The sequence below is a fragment of the Desmodus rotundus genome, chromosome 7, assembly GCF_022682495.2.
Source record: "Desmodus rotundus isolate HL8 chromosome 7, HLdesRot8A.1, whole genome shotgun sequence".
Classification (NCBI taxonomy): domain Eukaryota; kingdom Metazoa; phylum Chordata; class Mammalia; order Chiroptera; family Phyllostomidae; genus Desmodus; species Desmodus rotundus.
Genome location: NC_071393.1, coordinates 103,106,914 through 103,125,550, shown reverse-complemented (window position 1 = coordinate 103,125,550; position 18,637 = coordinate 103,106,914). Strand labels below are relative to the sequence as shown.

The following is an 18,637-nucleotide window of genomic DNA, read 5'->3' as shown; positions in this document are numbered from 1 at the left end:
AATAGTCTAAACTATCCTCCATGTTAATTTAAGAACAGTTATAATAAATTAGATATAAGGTGAGAAAAAATGTTTCCATTCTCAATCTAATTCTCATAGAACTTCATAGGAGAAGATCAAAGGAGACATTTCTGCAAATGAAATACAATTTTTTGTACCTAACCTGATGTATACAGATAACATCTAATGAGGCTACATAAAGATCATACGTCAAATACCACCACTATGATTATTTTCATAACGCAACTATTGTACTGTAAAAGACAGTCACACATCAACACCAACAATCAAAATCAAAGTTTACATTGTCGCCGAGGTATGCTCAGTCTCATACTAACAGAGTAAATCAAAGATACGATGATTCAAAGTAGCAATCCAAAATTTATTAAGGTATCTTCTACTTTATGTAAATAAACATATTTTATATTACTATTTTATTTATTACATATTTATTTTTAAAATATAAAATGTATTTTGTAGTACATCTGCAGTAAATACATCTACCTAGTTGCTTTTTACTTGGGTTGACACTAAAATCTTGTAGCTCGTATTCTATAAGATATGGCTAGTCAATGAGGAAAGACACACCAAGAGTATGATAGCTAGTATGGGCAGGGTGATCACCTATTTAAAATTCGCCCAGACAATGCAAACGCCAGGGGTTCTCCACTGGCAGGGGGCAGGGTAAGGAATACGTGATGCTATTAAGAGCATCCCAAAGGTGAAGCTCAGAATTCTATGGTTAACTGCCTTCTCTTCGGTTCACAAAATCCATGAGACCTAGATAAGATTCCTTATAAAGGTATTGTATGTGCGGTTGTTTTCTCTCTGATAGAATACTAGTCATCTGTTGACACAATGGATAAATCAAGAGGTTACAATTTACACCATTGACACAGCTTTGCTTGATTACAAGGTATATTTTTCTTTCCACTACACAGTATTTGATTTTCATGTGTAGTCACATGTTTGTCTAACCCTCCATCAAAAGGCAAATAACGGAAACCTGAAATTCTTTCAGAACACACATTTGACGTGCTTCATAAAATCCATGAACGTATCTGTCTTCAGTGTTACTTGCATGCAGAGAACCCAACATGGAGGGTACACTGCCTTCGTTCTGCATGGAAAACTCCATGAAGTAAGTGGAGTCCAGTAGGAAGGCCACAGTGCAGCACCTGGGCACTACTGTTCAATAAATTACTGGTACTGTCAACTCTAATTGACAGCTAAAAAAAATGCAATGGATTACAGTGTGGTTAAAGCAAGAAGCAATTAATAGCAAACCTATCACCTCCATCTTCCCAAGTTCTTATCTTTCTGGGCCTTTTTCATGAAAGTTATATAAATGTTCCCTTCTAGTTCATTCACATAATTCCCACTTATACATTTATCTCTTCAGTGTACCTGGAGAGTGGCCAAACTGGAAAGCCAACCTACTGAAGAGAAAGGCGCACTGCTGGACCTTTCTCTTTCGGTGGCAATTAACCCAACACTCAACAAAATACATGCTGAGCATCTAGTATGTGCCAGGTCTGCTGTGTGCAAATTATAGTTGGTGGCCATGTAGAGAGTAGTAGAATCTAATTTTTCAGATCTAATGAACATAAATCAATAACTTAGGACACGGTATAGGTATATTGAAGTTATATCTATCTCTGAAGCAACCACCACTGCACCTAAGAAATGTAAAACATTTCCATCTTTAATAAATTTGCAAATAAGTCATTTTCCCCACATTTTACAAAGATTTACTTTCACTCCAGCTACAATCCTACCAAGGTTTGTTCTATTTCACGAGAGTCGATCAAAAGGAAAAGAATTGTTCTACCTTGAATTTTCAGCTACATAAATATCAACCACCAGTACACTAAAAGGAAAAGTACAAAGTAATATTCCCGATTTTAAACCACTAAATAAAACTGAGTAGGGGGGACTTAAAAGCTTTCAAAAAAAAGGAAAAAAGCACCACTGAAATGGAGGGAGTAAGATTATGAATAGCTTCCATAAATAAAATGTAATCACACAATTTCCATTACAAGTAAGATTTATGCATTAACCAATAAATGAGAAAGCTATTCATAGTTTAGAACAATTCATTTTATTTTATCCCATCGACTTATACCAATATCCAACAAAAAAACACTGAACTGGGCTTTATGGAAACCATCATTATTTACATTTTACTAAGTTCTCATAGTATGCCACATAACTTGCACAATGGGGGGCATTATCTTCTTAAGCACAGCCCAGTTTAAAATAACTCCCAAATTATGGATTTTCGTCAATATTGCTTGAAATGCTTAAAAACACACAAGACCTCAATATTACTCAATTTTGACAGCTGTATTTTGTATTCAGTAGCAAAATCAAAATTGGTTGAAAGTATATTCCAGCATATTATTCGCAAAGGCACTGGCCAAGGCAGCACATTAAGTCCTTTTTAACTCAGAATTAGAAAATGCTATATAATTTTTAAAATGTTAAAATCCTAAAGGTATATGAAGTAAACTTAAGATTGAAATAACAAAAATCAACAAAATGAGAGTATTAAACTACTTTCATTAGCAACCCTAACCAAATTAATAAATAGAAAATTAGCATTAAGTCCTCTTGTTATGTAAAGTTATGAAGTGTATCTTAGTGTCGTGAAGCCTGTTTTCTATTTCTATAGGAGTTATGATCTGGAATTTTATTTGAAGTTTTAAGAAATATATGCATTTATTATTATAGCCATAATGACTGATGACTACTAGTTCTAGTGGCAAAATCTCGGCAGGAAACAGATTTAGCAATTTAAATGTTTTATAAGTTTTTGTAATTGAGGAAACTTTTCATAATCTGACATTTGTTAAAACCACTTATTAGAAATTATGCAGCACAGTAGCTGTGGAAATATGAGCTAGCTTCACAATTATAAAGTCAGCCTATGCAGCCCTTTCCCATTGTACATAGTGGCATAAACCCCATGGCGGCCTATCAGCTAACTGGCAGGCAGGGGGCTGCTCTATTCAAAGTGAGAGATACAAGCTGCAGGGCAAAAACCTGGCAGCTCCCATCTGACCCCACAATCCCCTACTGGTGACAGCTCCAAGCTCCATGGCAAATTAGGCCTTCTCATATTACAATTGGAGAAGACAGATTCCATTAGCAGTATCTGAAATTGAGTGGAGAGCTGCACTGTTATCAGACTTGACTCATAAGCACTGCTATTAATCAGAGCTATGATAGCATTTATATATTTCAAGCTATCTGCTGCCGCTGTGATATTCTGCTACAAAGGGTTGATGGGACTTAGGAAAGTGAACAATAGAGCTTTCTGGGAAAAGCAGAGTAAATCAAGAAAGTCTATGACTTCCGCACATTCTGAAGGGATTGTGGTTTACATAAATTTTCTCCCAATTGGAGATTGAGCTCTTCCTCATCTTACACATGGGATTTAGTTGTCACTCAATGGTAACAGCTGTGAAAAGGTGAAGCGGCCCACCGCTCAGAATATTGCCTTGGCTTTTAAAGCAATTAACCCATGAACAGGAGGATACCTGGTGATATCAAAGGGATTAGGCCAGGCAGTGCATTATTAACATTTCCTTGAACTAATTCTAACTCTGACTAGCTGTCAGAAAAGACTCTACAGTCTTAAAAAAAGAGTTTTTGCCCTGCTTTTTTCCCTTCAAAATGAAGTGCTCTATTTGAGCCTAATATGTCCCTCTACTTATAAGAAAATGCAAATGAACCAAACTCTTAATATGCTTAACTAGTCGGAGTCAATACAATTTTAATACAAGTATGAGAGAAATATATGATCAATTAACCACGGATCAAGACAGACAGTCTCTGGAGGGAAATTAAGGCTCCAGTACTTTCCATCCTTCTTCAACTGCAAAAACTTGGTGACTATCTGTTACCTCTGAAATTAGGCCGAGCTTCATATTATGCTCTGTGGTAATAATCTAAAATACTCCTTGAGCTGAAAAATCCACACATTCCTTAAGCAGGAGACGCTACATTCTCTAGGGATGTCATTTTCCTATTCCTTACTGAATGGAATCTTACTGAAGTTATGAGGAGCAGACACAGTGCTCAGAGTCAAGCGTCCCTTTGCCAAAAGTATAATCAAATTAACTTTCAGCCGCAGCACAATGTTTAGAAATATATAACTTAAAAAAAAATGAAATACCCCATAAATAAAATACTGGCATAAAATAATCCTCCCAAAGGTATTTCAATATTACTGAAGTTGGTTGCAGGTTCTTTGGAGAAAACAGACATAGCTTCAGTATCCTTTTAATTATTATTAATACTCATATATTCTAGGTAAACTGCTTGATATTAAGAGATCTGATTTCTTATTGAATGTCAGTGGCATTAGAAAGTTTTTTATGCAAGTTTCCTAAAACAGTGCCTTTTAGAAAAAAAAATATTTGAAAAACTGCTTAAGTAACAGTTAGTGAATTTGTCTTTCTTTAAAATAAGCACTGAATTTTGATTACAAAAACTAAAACAAGTTTACTTTCAATTCACGTGGGTGCTCAACAAACACTGCTGAATGAACCCTTCTGTAGTGCCAGTCGGCCTCTGAGAGTTTGAAAAGGACATGCTGACTCTCAGGCCTGTGGAGATCATATTCCCTGCCTCGTAACAACCTAAATAAATGACAAAGGACGCCCTCATCAGAGATCAAAAACAATTTAAGTCTTTCCTGAGGCAAAGCATTTTCATACAATGCTATCAGCCCGATTCCCTTTCAGTGCTACCAGCACAGGAAACGTAAGCACACTGATGTTTAATGGCAGTGCTTTCGGTGTTTTCCTCACTCAGTACATAGGACCTACTCTGATCTTTCTTTCCTAGGAAGGAAGTTTGAAATTCAAGTGCAGGGCATGCTAAGTGCTGTTCATATCCGTGATTTACATTATAACTTTTAGTTTATATTAATGGGCTTTGAGAATTTCAAATCTAACACTTTAAATATCATACTGTCAAACTCAAAAATCATTTACTTTAATGGCCTTAACAGAGAAAATCCCAGTTCCTGTAAAACACTAACTGTATTACAGTCTTAAATGCACAGATGTGCACATTAATAAAATGAATACTATTTCACGTATTATAAATTAAACGTATTACATTAAATTCCCTTAACATAAGGCATGCTTAAAAATACCCCTGCAGGGGACAAAACATAAATACAGAAACAACTGGCACAATCTCACTACTTTTAATTCAGTCAACTACAGTGACACAGATAGCTTTCAATGTGCTGTTTTACTCATATGCTTTCCACACTAGGGCAAAGCCAGTATAAATGAGTTCTCGCCAACCATTAGAAAAGAACGACCAAAAAATGTAGTGTTAATGACATCTGACTGCTTTTAAAAGCAAGAGAAAAATATAAGAAACACAAAAATTACATGGTAATTGGAAACAGTGAATAGATTGTTCTTTCGATCTAAGTCATGTTTACTGAAAAAAAAATGGAGCTTTTTACGCCAACACATTTAAACAGAAATTTGCTTTTGAAATACAATCTTTGTTTAAAAGGTACAGAAGGTCTTTATGTCCACCCCAAGAGCTAAATATAGTGAATGCTATGTGAACAATTACCTGAAAAAACCCGAAACCTGTTAAAAGAATTAATTTACTGCACACCAGTCGGCATTAATCCCCCATGTACAGTAATGTTTTCTTAAGTGACAGGGGAAAGAAAGAATAAAACAGTTTCGTGAATCAAAACCCTTCAGCACTGAACAACAAAACAGAATGATGATTTGCTGTGTAAGTGAATAAAGTAGTAAGATGTCTCCTAAACAGAGTCTGATAACGGAGCCCACCTAGAAAGGAGGACATTACTGTACGCTGGGCTGGAAAAGCCGCCACGTAATGGCTGCACAGAAACTGTGTCCTGCTGTTGGGTTTATAGTCACAGAAGAAAGGTTTTAAAGGTTAAGTTCAGGTCATACAACAAATGAAATTGTAACAAGCCAGCTGACACTGTATATAATGTCTTCTTCCACTCAATCAATAGGCTACTGTTAGTCCTATTACCATAGAGATGGCTTGCTCTTTCCTGAAGGGTGTCTATTGTTTGACAAAACAGATTTGCCACTTGAACTAGGTGGTTCCCAAAGGACGTGTACCTTGTCAATTATTTGTATTCAAAATAATGAAGTATTTTCATATTAAATGTATGTAAGAGATAATATTGTTAGATTCCTTTTCTGAAAGAAAGCAACTTTTCCAAAGTATTATATTATTAAAACCACTCAAATATCCAGTTTAGTCATATTAAGAGTTTTCTGATTTAAAACATGTATCGGCAAGGATAAAAATTTATCATTAAGACTATATATATATTAAAAGAAAAGGGTTACAGGCTAGTGTGCTACTCTATAACCCATTATAGTCAAGAATAATAATTAATAAAAGCTATTTTAAAATATGGAAAACTCTAAGGGAAACTACTGTCCAAAGGTATTTGGATTCTATAAAAATAAAGATTTTTATATATGATTTTTACAGTGGTTTTCATGTGGAATGGCTTCCACAATTAATATTCTGAAAAACATGGAGAAGTTCTAGAAAACAAATCCCTTATTTGCATAAAAGCTATTTATATCCACATAAAATTCAAATATATGTATATGTTACATAAATGATCTTCTGAAATATAAATGAACTATCTAAATACAAGCATTTTCTTTAAAGGTCTTTGTCTTAAATGTCTTGTGAAAATTAATAACTCACACATCCAGGTAATGTGTTACCTTTAGAACCGGTAATTCTAAATTTCAACCTACATATTTAAAAATAAAAAAGTTTTCCTATCAACAAAAATAATGACAGATCCTTAATTATAAAAGACTCAGAAGAAACAATTTTTATAAAGAGTATTCTAATCATTTAGAAAAAGAAAACATTCATAACATCCATAACACAAACCAATCCAAGCAGAGAAGTTACTTTAACATTTCATGCTTAAAAATTTGGCTATCACTGAAAACCTGTAAGACTAAAATAGAAACAAATTAAATAATATAGATAATAATTTAGTCAACAACCAAAAATTATAACATCTGAATCTGAAAGTTTTCTACAAATAGATTTAAAAGTATAGAGTCATAATTATGTTAACTTTTACCTTATTGTAAATAATTAAAAGAGAATTTAGAAAAGAATTTAGCTTAAGGGCAATATTATGACTAATACAAACAAAAACACTGGTCTCCAAAATGACATTCGATATCATGTCTATTCAAACTACATTACATTTACATATAAAAGTTATTTGTTTTATAATCAAACCTGCAATTGTTTTTGAAACAAGTGTTTTGATTTGGTTTTCCCTTTACAGAAAGTATAATTTGTATTTTTCACTTTAATCCTCTTAAGCACCGGTCAGACTGGGTTAAGAATAAAGGAAACAGAAACAGCAAAGACAAATGAGTTGATCAATATCCTAAACAAATGACCCATTTTTTAAAAGCAGGGTGGCCTTCAAAACCGAAGTAAGTGGGGACTGATGTGCCTATTTCCCCACAGCTACAATGGAACAAAGTGAAACCTTCCTAAACCACATCCCAAATTGATTTCCTTAGTTAACAGCCTCATTTCAAAAAGTACACAACACGTGCATATTCAAATACAATACAATCAGGTATTAGCTCGGAACCTGATAGGCAGCTGCCCATCGACAATACTGTGTGTAATTAAAGGATATTTACCATTTACCCAAAGATGAACATATTGTTGAATTAAACTGGCCCATCTGCATCTTCATAAAATGACAAACCTTATTAGTTCTGCCTAACCAGAGAATTGTGATAATGAACTGGTGACACCTTCGCTCCACTGTATGAAGCAGAACCAACTGTGTTATCACTTAAGCGGTCAAAGGCACACGAAATTACTGTAAATTAAGAAAGGGAAATCACCTGAGTGATATTGGAAAACCATTCAAACAACAAAACTCATTTTTAATGTATGTATTTGGGCTGTAAGAAAACTGCACCTCCAATTAGTCAAACTGGATCTTAACTAATCAACTACTTTACCTGAAAACGGTGAAAAAAAGTAACGAGGCAGCTACTGCTCCAAATAAGCCACACAGAAGATTGACTCGGTAGGCAATGGAACCAAAAGGAAACAGTGTAATTGCCAATTTAGCCACCAACGTGAACAAAGGATAGCCAGGAGGATGGGCAACCTACAGAAAAATTCGCAAGTTAGAAGGAATTCATCTATCAGTAAAGGAAGGGTCACACTGGCTTTAATTGCAAAGTCTGCCTTTCCTCAGGCAAGTAGAAAGATTACGGGCCAATGACTAACTGTTTAAATAGTGGTTTTCTATTGTAATCCTTTGGCGCCAATACAAACACATATTTTCTTTAGTGGATCTGGCAGCGGCGTCTATCACACGGTGTATCACCTAGAGAAAGGGTGACATATTTCATTGTCAACTCTCAAGCAGTTTGTTCTCGGGGTTCACAGTACATTAGGGTCTTTTAAAAGGCTATTGAAAAAAGCCGGTTCTGAAATAGCGCACTGGCTGGAGAGTGCAAAGGCCCCGCCGCTCCCGGATTACCGCCGCGCCGACAGTCCTAAGGTCTCGCCTGAAGGGATCATGCACCATAATAAAGTTTATTAAATAATAAACTTATTAAAACTGTTAACCCGATTTATTTCATTCTCCACAGCTTATACAAAATTTGGGGTGATAATACGCCAGCTACTGTATATATAGTAAAGGCTTTGCTTTATAATTTAGTTTAATTGGATTTAAAACTTAAAGTAAATTGTCACGTACTGTACTTATAAGTTACTAAAAACTGGGGTTTAAAAATAAATTAATCTACTTTATTCCATGCTTAATTAAACTTTCTTAATTCCTAAAACTGTTAATGAGAGCATTGATTAAACAATAAAACTAATACTTACTCCAAGCTCATGTGCGGCTGTGATCAGTTCCCCTGTGAAAAAATAATGTAAAACCAATAATTACTATTAGAAAATGACACTCCTCCAAAGTTTTCAAAATCCGAATGCTTGCATTGGGGTTTTGCATTAATTTGACCGGATAAAATGGTAAATCTTCAGAGATTTAACAGCATGAATAGTCTAAGACTATTTTCTACCTTAGGCCTTATTGAACAAACTATCTGTGGTAGCTTTTAATAACTGGTCAGTAAAAATATAGGTGAATTCTATTTTTACAAAAATGTTTATTCTCCCCTCCTGAAAGTTGTATACACTTGCAAATATATTTTTAAAAACTCTTACAGAGCATTAATGTAATATGCTGAGTTACCTCTCAACAATTTAGTACAAAACTGTCTGTAAAGATGTGACCTTATGAAATGCAGACTCTGAGGTCAGGGCGCCCCCAACAGTGGGCCACGCTGCCCTAAACCTGACATTTGAACACCTTCTCCACCTCAGTTAGGCTGGATACCTCTAGGCAATTTCCAAGTGGGTATTTGCTCCAGGTTATTTTGGTAAACCCCAACTACCATGATCTATTTTTTCAAACCATTATGTCATTATACTATTCACACAGTCCTTTATATTCTTAAAATTATAATGCATTAACTCAATGCCTGTTTGGTTAATATTTTAAGTATCCAGAACACAGGGACTATTTTTGCCTCATCCCTATACACTGTAGTACAGTGCAATTTAAGAAATCAATCAATATTAATTGATGATTTATGAATGTTATTATCTATTAGGAAATGTATGAATGTCCATTTGCCATCCTTAAATGAATACCGATACTCTCCATTTTTACCCACTGCCCTAGCCACAGTGTAGACCTGCACCCTCTCTGGCCTGCACTGCGGCAATAGCATTGACTAATCCTCTACTTCAACTCATCCTCATACTGAAATCACTTATTAATGCCACCCCGTGGTCACTCCCCTAACCCCCCAAAAAGCCAGATCGTATCTCTCTTCTGAAACTTCTCAATGGCTGCTCGCTGGTTTCTCAGTGAAGTTCAGATTCCTCAGCATGACCCACAGGCCCTCTATGGCTTCAAGTTCCCTTTACAAGGGTCATGGCCGTGACACCCACGCTCGCCTCGGTCAAACCTGATCGCCCACTGTTCCACTGGAATGGTCCTGTGTTGCGCCGTGTCACTCCTTTTCTCACCCAGTATTCTCTCTTAGTCCTTCAAGGCCTAGTTCAATTGCCACCTTCCCACTGACAGTTTCCTTACACATACCCTCTCCCAAGCCAATTCCCCCATCAAAATGGATCACTTCCTCCTTCATAGAACCTGCTTGAACCTCTCCATGTAGCCCTTAGATCGCCTTATATTCCAGCTAGTTGCTTTCGTTTCTGCCTTTTCACTAAGTTATTTAAAAATATTATCCTATCCATTTCGGGATCCTGTCAAGACATCACCACCTCTCCCTCCTCTGGCCACAGACTCTAATTCGAGCTCCGAACACAGGTTGGCGGAAAGACACATCACACTGTCGTCCTCGCTACTCAGACACCCCTCTTACGTGAATGACTGCTTCCATCATGGAACCCCCACAAAGACACCGAAAGACAGATACTGCTCACCTAAGTCAATTACCTAAGGGCATCTTTTAAGTTTTCTGGGGATAGTCAAGAAAACCTTGGAAACCAAATGTACTTTCTGTATCTTACATACTTTTTAAAGAAATTGTTTATGGTCTAAAAATGTTTAGAGTAACTGTTCCCTTTGTAATTACTGTCAAGTACACAGTCTTACTCTACAATGAGACAGCTCTTGCGTCTTCAGTCCAAAACTGTTTTAATCGGTTTCTTGTTCTTACATTTGTGTAGGTGTGATGAAGTACAGTGAAGTTCACAATTTCAAGGTCATAAGTCATTCTCCTCTATTTAACAAAAACAGCCCATTTTCTCTAACTTCTTTTTACCATTAAAAAATCAGTAAGTTGTTACTATACCTATGTAGAACTCTTTGCTGGAATTCTGTTAGTATAAGGATAAATCTGGAATGTGACAAATTTCCATCAACTCTTACAAAATGTTAAACTAAATCTATACATGTTACTACTATTCAAAGCCTATAACTGCATCTTTGATAAAGAGCTAAATGGAAATATTACCCTTAAAATTGAATATACTAGAGAAGAGGGTAAGTGAATAGTAAAACATAAAACCAACAAAGGGCCTCCTGGGTCCTTGCTTTTCCCCAACCTGTTACACTAGGAGTTCCTGAAACTTAAGTCCTACTCCCATCGGCAGTCAGAATTATCTGGGTACTTTATAAAACCGAAAATCTGACTACAGCCCAAACCCACCTACACTAGGACCCTCTGGCACCGGGGCTGAAGTTGCCCAGGCAACTCTGAAGTACCTTCGAGTTTATGAACCACACCTTTTCTTCTGTCTGGGACACAGATGGATGGCAAGCTCAGAGTTGTTAGCAGAGGCTTAACGTTTCAAAAAAAAAATTAGGTTCCTTTATATTATACTTTTTATAGTAAATATATCGTCATATATCAAGTCTGTTAAAGACAGAATCCTAATGTGAATTTCTCTTCCCCAAGAATAACAAATTGAAGTGAAGGCTAGATTCCCACCCTTTCCTCCAAAGGACTATGAGCACTGCTGCCCATAAGTCAACTGTACGTATCAAGTAGTGCACAACACTGGCAAGGCCACACAATGTGATGGATTTATGGAGTGTAGTTTAAGATTTATCAGTTAGAAGAATACATGCTTTATAGTGGTTTTGAGATGGGTTCTGTTTATTGATAGAAAATATGTTTCATAAATACAAACATTGAAGAACAGTCCATTCAACATACACAAAATCATCAAAGATAATGATTATACAAATTTTACTGGGGATACTTGGACTAGTTTATTTATCTTTCCCAGAAATGAATAAAAATATTAGAAGCAACTGATATTTAGAGTCAAACTATACAAATTATAGCACCTCAAAAGTTTGGTAACTCAAAGTAAATAGATAACTTTATTCTTTTTGAAAACAATTAATAAAGACAAGGCAACAATCATAGATTTTAAATATCACTATATATGTAATGATGGACTTAACAATTTTGGGAAATTCTTTCACAGAGAGTAGAGGTTAAGAGAGTGTGTTTTAAAGCCAGTCTTTTTGGGTTCTTTCCTTGACTGCCCCTACTTTCTAGATAAGTGATTCTGGACACAACTTAGCTTTAATTTTGCCATCTACAAAAAGAAGATATTGATAGTACCTACATTATAGGGTAGCAGCTGAAGGATTAAAATAACAATCCACGTAAAAGCACTTAGAACTGTGCCTGGCACATAGTAAGTGCTCAATAAATGTTAACTATTGTTCAGCCTACCCCCATACTTCAGGCTCAATCAACCACGGTAATTGTCAGTGGTTTTCTTTTTGGAAAGGTGCAGAACTACCCAACCTCTCATTAACGCTCTCCAACATCAATACTCTCACAACTATAAAACCTTGGGAACATGGTAACTCCGTTCCCTACTAATGAAATAATCCTCCTACGTGTTCAATAGGACCTGAAAGAAGAAAGGTGATAGCATGAAAATGGAACTTCAAGGAAGCTCAAACGTGGTAGGCAGTCTTGAAGATGACTCCTGACAATCTCCAACTCCTGGTATTCTCCCTGGATGAATGTGGGCTGGAGTGACTGACTACCTTCCATGACTCGAGACAGGGCAGTGATTTATCACTTCCAAGATTAGGTCACCAAGTGAACAAGGACCATCCCTTTCTCTCGACAGAAGTTAGCTCACCAAGACCCACTTGGCAAAGAACTAGATTGGGCTTAGAAGCAAATCCTCCCCAGGTTGAGCCTGCAGAGGACGGCAGCCTAGACCTACACCCTGATGGCAACGCTGTCCTGAGAAACAGCACACAGCTAAAGGGCATCCAGTTTCCAGATCTACATAAAATATGAGATAATGAATGTTCTTTGTTTTAAGCCACTAAATTTGGGAGTAGCTTGTTACGCAGCAAAAGATAACTAGTGCCCTCAGCCTTGTCAATCCATGGATTCACTAGCTGAAGTCAGGGCACTGACAAAATTACTGGCCATTATTAGGCTTCATTGGATGGCCACTCAAGTTGGCAGCAAAAAGAGAAATCTGGACCTTATTTCTCATACCAAATACAAAACAATAACGTGTGTGATTTAAATGGCCCGTGAGGCATGACTTTCTTTTTAATAGAAGTAGCTTGCTTTAAGCCATGACCTGACTTCCACTATTTTAAGTATTCTCCCCCAAATATTATGCAAGACTGGTTCCTTCTCAATATTCAGGAAAATATCACCTCTTCAGAGATCATTCCTGACTAGCCATTCAGAAGGAGCCACTAGATAAAGTGGTACATTTACACAATGGAATACTACTCAGCTGGGAGGGAGGGAGGGAGGGAGGGAGGAAGGGAGGAAGGGAGGAAGGGAGGAAGGGAGGAAGGGAGGAAGGGAGGAAGGAAGGAAGGAAGGAAGGAAGGAAGGAAATTTTACCCTTTGCAACAGCATGGATGGACGTGGAGGACATTATGCTAAGTGCAATAAGCCAGTCAGAGAGAGACAAATACCATATGGTTTCACTTACACGTGGAATCTAATAAACAAAATAAACTAACAAACATAGAAACAGAATAGATACAGAGAACAGACTGACAGCTTTGAGAGGGGAGGGGGGTCCCGGGCTGGGTGAAAAAGGTCAAGGGATTAAAGAAACAAATAAACAAAACCTCATAGAAGACACAGCACTGTGGCAATGATCAGAGGGAAAGGGGGGTTGGAGGGAGGTAGAAGGGGGTAAAGAGGGTTTAAATGGTGATAGATGGAGACTTGACTTGTGGTGTATTATAAATGATGTATTATATAATTGTACATCCGAAACCTATACTTTTATTAATCAATACCACCCCATAAACTCAACAAAAAAGGGAAAAAAGCCACTACTACCCCCTTCTCAATCACATTTCCCTGTCAACATTATATTGGCACCACTTAATATGCAGCTGTTTATTCAGTAGCTTGTGTATTGTCTCTGCCAGCACTAGAATACTCTCCAGGATCCTTGCTCAGCACTACTGTTAGTTCCTTTTGTCTGGAACACGAGCATGCAGCAAGTAGTACGTGCAGACTAAAACGGCCTGGAAAGCAAAACTCAGGTCCAGAAAAATGATCTGGGGTAGTGGAGAGGTCGGCGAGTCCCATCAGACGAAACTAGCAAGCCCGGCGTCAAAAGTCTGAGAACTAAAGAAACCGGATTTGGTTCGGGAACGCAGAACCCTGGGCACAGGCGGGTGGACGGAGGGTGTAAGCTGACCAGACCTGTTGAGAAGAGTGTGGACCCGGGGAAAGGGGTGGGACAGCCGACCCTGAGAGTACTTTACCCGAGTCTCCCCCCGGCACCGAGGGGGGCAGCGTGAGGGTGTACACGACAGCCACAGCGGTGAACACAGCGACAGCGCCGCCCAGGCCTCCAGAGCTCCGCGGCCCCACTCGGGCTGCCCGCCCCGGGGCCCGGCCCCTGCCGCCGCTCTGGAGCCCCATGGGCCAATGAGGCTCAGGAAGGGGGACCCAGGGAGGAGGACCAGGTGAGCCCTAGGACTCCGGTCAGCACGGAGCTTCTCTGGCAAAGTGTGAGGAGGACACAGTCCCTGTGTTGGTGCGACTTCCGGGTTGGTGTGCTGCAGGCTAAACCGCTCCATTCTCCAGCGGAGCAGGGGGAGCAGAAAATGCCAGGCCTCGCATGAGCCAGGCCCTGGGAGCTTTCTCAAGTGGTAAAACTTACATAATTATACTATTCTTTAAGAAAGCTTATAATGGGGATAAACTTTCTCTTAAGAAGCAAGTCTGGCAACAGGGCTGTCTTCCCTTGGCAATTCCCCCCTTTCTTACGAACTTGGTAGGGTCTGACAGAGACAGAAGCTGGGACTAAAACCACGAGCCAGGAAAGGCTGCTTCTGCCTCCGGTGGCGCGGGGTGGAACTACGCGTGAGGACCAAGATTAGGAGGCCGGAGCCCAAACTGCGTTAAAGCAAGGGGACGTGTGCGTATAGTAGGTGCAAGTAAGCAGGTAACTACTTTGATCGCATATGTTTACTGAGAGTAATTATAAGCCCGTGTGCTAATTATTAAATCGCTCAGTAATCTGTAGGGAGATTAAAATAAGCCAATTGGGCTGTTTTTTTCTTATGGCATGAGGAAATCTCAGGAGATGAGCTGAGAAACTTGAGTTTCTGCATTAATAGAAATAATTCATATCCTTATAGTGCTGTCTCCTACTTTAATGAAGAGGAGTATTCATTTACAAAGTGGTAAATGAAACACACTGTACTTTCCAACTAGCAGCAATGGAAAAAAGAATGGGGACTATTTCAGGGGCCATAGCACACTCGGATTTTTAGACTTACATTTTACATTATTGTAGCAATTATTCTGGAGGGGTGGGGAGGAGGGCAACCTCTGTGAAATGCTTCTCAAAGTGCACTGGAGTTCAGTGACCGTCTAAAGCTCGTTATAAGCCATCTGACAGGAGCACAGTGTCTCGGCTGGAGACTAACACACATCTACGTTGATTGGCAGTCGTTGTGCCAGCATCCCTTAGTCTTTCTCAGGTGCTTACGCAGTGCTTTCTCACCTATATTGTGCATTCCTGGAGGGCAGGAGCTGTGTGCTAGGCTGCTCCTAAAGTAGCTTCTCGTGATCCCTGACTCCTGGTATTCACTCCTTTGTGTAACTCCCACTGGATGTGGGCTGGACCTAGTGACTCCCTTCTATCAGTAGAATAAGGCAACAGTGATGGCTGTCACTTTGGACTGACTTTCATCTTGCTTGCATGTTCTCTTGTGGTCACTGCCTCTCTTGACCTCTCGCTTGCTCACTCTGATGAAGCCATCTACCATGTTGTGAGCTACTTTATGGAGAGGCCCACATGGCAAGGAACTGGGGGCCATCTCCAACCCACAGCCAGCAAGGAACTAGGGCCCTCAGTCCACCAACTGAGAGGAACTAAATCTGGCCTATGCCATTCGAAGGAGGTAGGGAATGGTTCTCTTCTCCTATGAGCCTTGAGATGATGGTAACTCCTTTCAAGACATGGATTGCAGCCTGTGAGAATCCCACAGATTGCTCTCCTATAGTAACTAGGGGGGGGGATCACTGCTGTTGTTTTAGTCCGCTGAATATTCGGGTGATTTGTTGTTCAGCAGATTACTAAGACAGGCTGCATTCAATTTCTTTTCTACAAAAGTGTGCCAATGAATAATACTGACTGAGCCAAGCATATATTTCTTTCCTTTTTTATCCATCTCATCTTTTTCCTGCTCATGAGCTTTATAAAAAGATAAATGCTTAGCATGGCAATTACTTTCAAAAAGGCATCATTCTTTGCTTATGTTTGGGAGGTAAAGGTCAGTACTGGAAGTATGAATTTGGGAATTGTTCCTGTAAGGATGATATGAGTGAATAAGTTCACAGAGGCTTAGTGTGGAGAGAACAGGGTTGAGGCCAAATGTTATTAGCCCGTAGCTTCATTTAGGGAATGGTGGGAGAAGAGAACAGTGGAAGAGAGGGATGTATCACAGAAGCTAAGAAAGAAATAACGTCAATGAAATATTTGTGGTCAGGTTGTCATGGAGAGGTGAAGGATGATGAAGAGGGACAACACATCTAGGTTTTATGGGGCTTGAGTTCATACCATTTGGAGAGCCATCTAAGCAAAAGAATATAAAACTGCAGATACAAAATTAGGTACAGACACTCAAAGGAGCCTGTGCTAGTGATCCTCTGTGAAACTTAGGCTTCATTAGTTTCACAGTTAATTTCCTTTGAGGAGGAAGAATGGCCGGTTCCCTGTGCTAACCACCTCTCAGTAAGCATGCTGACTCTCCGCTCCTCTCTGGAGCCTTCCTCCTCCAGCTTCAACGACAGCATGTACCTTTGGCTTTCCGTTACCCCTGGCATCTCCACCCGGCTCTGCCTCTGTCAGATCTCCCATGTACCAGGGCTGAGTTGTGGACTTACTACCTCTCTCTCTGCCTTCTTTCCCACAATTGTTTTAGTGAAACTGTAAATAGTAACTACAGGCTGATAAATCTCAAAACTACATACCACCAACCTCTTCTTTAAGCTGCAACTTTTTTAAAAAACCCAACTGCCTTGTGATTTCTCCATTTCTATATCTTCCAGGTTTGAACAGCATGTGAAACCTGGAAGACTGTGTCTATCTTACTTCCACTGTATACCTGTGCCTAATGTGGTACCTGGAACAAAATAGTACTTAAATATTTATGTGATGAATGAATAAAAGAACAATAATAGACCACTGTTGTATCCATTAGAGATCACATTTAGCTACTAGCTACTAGTAACAGAGACCCTGCTACAGTGGTTTCAACATGCAAGTGTTTATTCTCTTATGTAAAAGGGTCTGGAGGAAGTCAGTCCAACACCGGTTTGGCCACTCCTTGATGTCATTCAGGACAAAACTGAGGTTTTTATATCGTTCTGCACTATCCCACTCAGTTTGAATCTTCAAGGCCGTGTCCTGAATCCAAGATGGCTGCTAATGCTCCAGACAATCCCTCTTTATCTGAGGAAGGAAAAGATGGGAAGAGAAGGGCATGCCGTAACCCTCTTAACAAGCACTCTGGAAATGTCATTCCACAATTCCGCTACATCTCACTGGCCACAGTTGAGTAGGCCACTCCTAGGTGCAAAGGCAGCTAAGAAATGTACCTTTTCAGCCTAATGAATTTCCAAGATTCTATTACAAAAGGAAGAAGGAGAGAATGAATATTGGGAGATAACTAGCAGGCCCTGCTATAGTTACATTTGGTGACCTGAAAATATCTTAACCTTGAAAGTTTAAGAGATCAGTTTCAATAGAGAAGTAGATATGGAACCCAGGCAATAGTGGGTTAAGAAATGAGGAAATGACCTTGGCCGGTAGCTCATTTTGTTCAGTTGGTTGGAGCATCGTCCTATACACCAAAATGTTGCAAGTTTGATTTCTGGTCAGGGCACATACCTAGGTTGTGGGTTCAGTCCCTGGCTGAGGTACATATGGGAGGCAACCAATTGATGTTTCTTTCTCACATCGACCTTTCTCTCTCTTTCTCTCTATTCCCTTCTCTCTAAAATCAATAAAAACATATCCTTGAGTGAGGATTTAAAAAAAAAAAGAGCAAGTGATAAAATAATACATGTAGAATGACTCCTGTATTTAAAGTGGAGAGATACTGAAACTGAACTATATTCTTTAAAGATATACCCATAGAGTTTAAAGCTATAAAGAATATCAGAAGATCATCATCACGGATGTTGGGATAATGGTAGTTCCGTCTGGGCCTGAGTGGGGGCTGTGACTGGGGAGGGGATCATGTGAGCTTTAGGGTGCTGTCAGTGTTTCTGTTCTCGACCTGGGCTGTGGCTACATGGCTGTTTAAACTCTTTACAAATGTTTTATGCATTCTTCTATCGATACAATATCTTACAAAAGTATTTCACTAAAATAGTAGACAGGAGGGAAGGCAGATTATGGAACAGTTATTTAATGTCTATTGGGCACTTTCGTAATGAATGCTAACCAGAGTATTACCCTGAGTTGGCCTAAGATAACTCAAATTTTCCTGCATCTTTTTAGTTCC

The 18,637-nt window shown here is 38.8% G+C and overlaps 1 protein-coding gene across 3 annotated transcripts in view; it reads right to left on the bottom strand.

Annotated features, from left to right (window-relative positions):
- TMEM260 (transmembrane protein 260) overlaps window positions 1-14,657 on the bottom strand; it is a 55,678-nt gene extending 41,021 nt beyond the window's left edge. For all 3 annotated transcript variants that reach the window (XM_024567523.3, XM_045201354.3, XM_045201355.3), the window contains exons 1-3: window positions 14,378-14,657; window positions 8,938-8,969; window positions 8,055-8,206 (exon numbers count right to left, since the gene is read on the bottom strand). In XM_024567523.3, coding sequence (XP_024423291.2) covers window positions 8,055-8,206; window positions 8,938-8,969; window positions 14,378-14,537 — 344 coding nt within the window. In that variant the 5' untranslated portion in view covers window positions 14,538-14,657. The remainder of the gene's footprint in view (window positions 1-8,054; window positions 8,207-8,937; window positions 8,970-14,377) is intronic.
- Between the last annotated feature and the right edge of the window lie 3,980 nt (window positions 14,658-18,637).